At 54.2% G+C, this 4029-nt stretch overlaps 2 protein-coding genes across 2 annotated transcripts; one reads left to right on the top strand and one right to left on the bottom strand.

Moving 5' to 3' along the window:
• Positions 1–958: 958 nt before the first annotated feature.
• On the bottom strand, positions 959–3107 carry PHACADRAFT_214709 (uncharacterized protein; the record flags this gene model as incomplete). The annotated part of the gene is made up of 2 exons (XM_007402718.1): positions 2919–3107; positions 959–2866 (listed from the first exon to the last, which is right to left on the bottom strand). A coding segment is annotated over exon 2 (1470 nt), but the record flags the coding sequence as incomplete, so codon positions are not given.
• A 432-nt stretch (positions 3108–3539) lies between these two features.
• Positions 3540–3772, top strand: PHACADRAFT_108486 (uncharacterized protein; the record flags this gene model as incomplete). The annotated part of the gene is made up of 2 exons (XM_007402717.1): positions 3540–3619; positions 3673–3772. Coding segments are annotated over 2 exons (180 nt in total), but the record flags the coding sequence as incomplete, so codon positions are not given.
• Positions 3773–4029: the final 257 nt, after the last annotated feature.

Raw genomic sequence — 4029 nt, 5'->3', positions numbered from 1 at the left:
GTTTTGTAGCACACGTGGGCAGCGGTGTCGGCGCTGAAGGTCCTTGTGCAGATACGAGAGACAGCAATAATGACGGAAAAAATCAAAATATATTGTGTTATTGGGAGTATATAGTGTTGAGGCATTTGTTGCCATCGCTACCTGCTCTCCTCTCCGTCCTCGATGATGTAGAGCAGCGTTGAGTAGCCTAGTCGTCAATGGCCGGGCCTGGCCATTTCTGAGCGCCTGACCCCACTGACCTGTCAACTGACGGTCGGTTACTTCTGACCCCATCAGCTAGCATATAGAATACCGAAGCTTCCAACGGCACACAAGAATAGCCCTGTGATAGGAGTCTCAGGCTGCAGACTGAAGAAGGCGTAGACCATGACCCGTATAAATTAGATTTGGATTTTCCTTGGTAGCTGTGCGCGCAACACGACAATATCCATCCCCCTACACTATGCCAAATCCGCAGACCCCAAGATCAGACCACGACCACACTGACGCCTCTATTTCCCAGCATCGGCTGCCTCCATCCGCACGCCCACTGTCCCTCAAGATAGAATCGGTTTCCCGTGCTTAGTGCATGGCCCGTATGCGACATCAGCAACCGCGACGAGATTAGGAACGCTGGCGGGGCAAACGGCGTCACCAGTGGCGGCAGGCCGAGTGTTGGCGCGATAGGCAGCAAGGTGGGATATGGGCTGCGCTCGAACTCTTCTTTTTGGGAGTGCGAGTATTTAGGAGATATGGTCGGATTGGCGACTGCGGTGCAAAGCGCGATTTCGCCGCTCAGACATTGCTGTACGAGCACGTCAGGCGGTGTCCGCGGAAGTGGCGTGCCGGACTCGGAAAGGCCGGCAACAAGCTCGAGAAGTCGTATTACGGTAGGAAGAAGCGTGTGATGAAGGATAAGCCCGCTAAATGTGCATTAAGCGTTAGCGCATACTCCTGCTATCCGATAGGAATCACGCACCTTCCACCGGTACCAACGAAAGCACCCCGCCATTGTGCATGTCTCTTCTCTCCAGCTTTCCAGGAGTCATCAACGATACCTGATCTGTGCAGCACATCTGCATCCGCGCTGTCGATGAGGCTCGATCCTAGCTCGAGCAGTACGCGAACGATGCCTTCCATGCCCCACGCACCACAGACGGCAAAATCGTCCTCGACGACCATGATCCATTCGTGCTTGAAGTGATACGCATGATGCAAGGCGTCTGAGAGATGAGCGTAGTGAGAAGGCGGACGGTTCGTGGGTGGATGCATCACGAAGTCGAGCGCAATGCCCGCTGAGCGCCACAAACTCCCCGAGCCAGTCGCCGAGAAGTAAGTCTTTGCACGATCCCACGCACGGTGATGCCCGTCGAGGCTGGTGTGGCCGTACACAGTCAGTGTCGTGTTCGATGAAGACGGTAAATTAGCATCGCGCCAGCCGTCGAAGTAGGATTGGATGCTGTCGATCATGTAGTCGCTTGAGAGGTCCCTGTCACGCGGGTACGTGAGCATTATGATGTGCATGTCTAGGGTGAGGGGAAGGTTTTCGGACGTCGTCGCCGCTGCCCCTCGACGGAAGCACGTTCTCAGGACGGAGAGTCTGGCGTAATATGGGATGCTTCCGAAGACCCAGGATATGACAATTGCGGAGAGGGTCATGAAGACTATCTGAGTCTTCGAAAGGACAGCGCGAGATTTTATAGCATCGATCGCCTCCTGTCGACGGGGAAATGGCAGCAGCATTCCTATGTCATCTTCATCGTCTCGAGCAAGAGGTGCACGCCCAGAGCCCGCGCCTAACAAGTGCAGTTGCGATCTTAAGGCGCAGTTGATTTTCCAAATGCCTGCCATGCCTGCGGCACAGGCGTAGCCCCAGGGCATCCCGTCTACCATAGCGAACATCGCCAGTGAAGCTAGGCGGACGAGCGTACTACGTGCGCCCCCCTTACCGTAAATGTAAGCAACAGGAAACGCACCCGTACCAGGTCCAAAGAGCATGACGCCGACAACGAGAGGTCCTATGCCATACAAAGGCTCATAGAGTGTGTAAGGCGCCAGTAGAACTGGGTATGTCCATCCAACGGATCGTGTGAGAAGGTAACCGAGAAGCGAGCGAACAATGATCAGGGAGCCATACGTCTTCAGGAGCTTGTGGAAGTTCAAAGCAGCGCTCTCAACGTCCGGTGACACTGAGGAAAGGTGTACACAGAGCCACGAGGCGTAGAGGAGTCGTGAAAATAATGCTCTGCGCGATGGAATGAGAAAGGGCGAAAGGAGCAAGGGAAGGGCCGAGTCTTGCGGCGCATAAATGAGAATGGCGGGAGAGATGGGCGGTATATGTCGTACGAGGGGTAGCTTGGCCGCAACGAGGCTCAGGCATGTGTACACGACGAGCCAAGGTGGAGTAGCGTACAGGGTCTGGCGCAGCCAGGGTGACACCGTCCAACGCATCCGCGACAGTTTGGATGGGCGCAAAATAAAAAGGTAGCGGCGGGACAAAATAAGTTTCCTGTGGGCAAGACGATTGATACAGGTGATATTTCCCCGCTGTATTCCTCGATGGGAACAGGCCGCTATTGTCCAGCCGCCAGTGGCGCGCCTTACTGAATCACCATGAATGTTTCAGGGCACTCGTATGCAATACGGAGGATCGCCTTTCGAAGTGGTCCTCCAGTGCGTCGGGCTGTTCATGGCCGTGTGGAGATCACGAGCCAGGACAACGGTTGAGGCTCTGAGGCTTTCTGAACGGTCTCATCGTAAAGCACGAGGCGTTTGAGGGCTATATGCAGCAGTGACAGCATCTGGATCGCAGCACTTGCGAGTTGACGACAACCCGGCGATCAGCGGAGTCCGTGTTTACGATGCGCACCCGGTGTATGACCATGAGCTGTATGTGAAACACTATGAAACGAGTTATTATGAATAAATCTCGAGCATACCAGTCCAAGTTCTACGGAACGTTTCCGCTAGACTCGCCAGCCAGGTCTGGCCGCTGCGCTTTGTAGAAGCCACAGGACTCCCCCTTGCATTCCTTCCCGGCGGGGAATGCGACGGCTGCAAGAAGCTGACGCGAGATGGGCCTACGTTTTCACTGCTCCCGCGTCTGCGGCCGAGGCCTGAGGCCTGAGGACTGGAACTGCAAAGGGTAAGAGCGGGATGCTGCCAAAGAAGAAAATGTCGGTATCTTGATGACATCAGATCCCGATCTGACGGCGGTCGTCCGGTGTCTCACTGTACCCGAACCGTGCTGGAGCGCTGTTGAGTGCAAACCAGAACTGTCGCATTCTCCGGCTCGGGTAGCTCTTTGAGCCCTTCTATTCGACGCTTGCAATGACAACATACGACTGACATACTTGACATGTCTTCGCAAAAACCCCGCAAGCGAAGCAGCCTCCTGGAGTTTCACCGACCGCAACTGAGGCTCGAGAGTGTTCCAGTTCCACCGTTGAAGCCAGAATCCAGGAGGTGAGGTGGATCCCACAGATATTGTAAAGTACTAATGATGCACAAGATGCCTGAAAAACTTAGCAAAGTACAGTACGCCGAAGCAGAGGTTGAGGTTCCCCAAGTCACGAAATGCTGCGGTCCTCGTGGCACTGTTTGTGGGACGCCAGGGGGATCTTTACGTCTTGCTCAGCCAGTGAGTGTCGGACAGTTCATGTGGTCTGATATGACTAACTTACAAGGCCTAAGACGGGCTCAACATCTCCGAACCTTCCCTGGTGACACTTCCCTGCCAGGCGGAAAGTGGGACGAAGGCGATCGGGGTGCAGAGGACACAGCCGTACGTTAATTCTGGGTCAAGTTCTATCCCTATTAGTAAATGGCATTCAATGCACAGAGAAGAGAAGCGTTTGAAGAGGTATACTGAAGTCTGCAACATCTCGAATGCTTGTCTGATACACTTCTTGATAGATAGGTCTTCCAATAGACAAACAACGGGTTCCTCTACTGTGTATCCTTGAACCGTTTCTCGCAGGTGGTAACCTGATAGTGACACCGTAAGCACCTCTATGCTTTTCGCTCCATATATGTGCACTCACTGGGCCC

This window comes from Phanerochaete carnosa, assembly GCF_000300595.1.
Source record: "Phanerochaete carnosa HHB-10118-sp unplaced genomic scaffold PHACAscaffold_364, whole genome shotgun sequence".
Classification (NCBI taxonomy): domain Eukaryota; kingdom Fungi; phylum Basidiomycota; class Agaricomycetes; order Polyporales; family Phanerochaetaceae; genus Phanerochaete; species Phanerochaete carnosa.
This window is presented reverse-complemented; position numbering and strand designations above follow the sequence as displayed.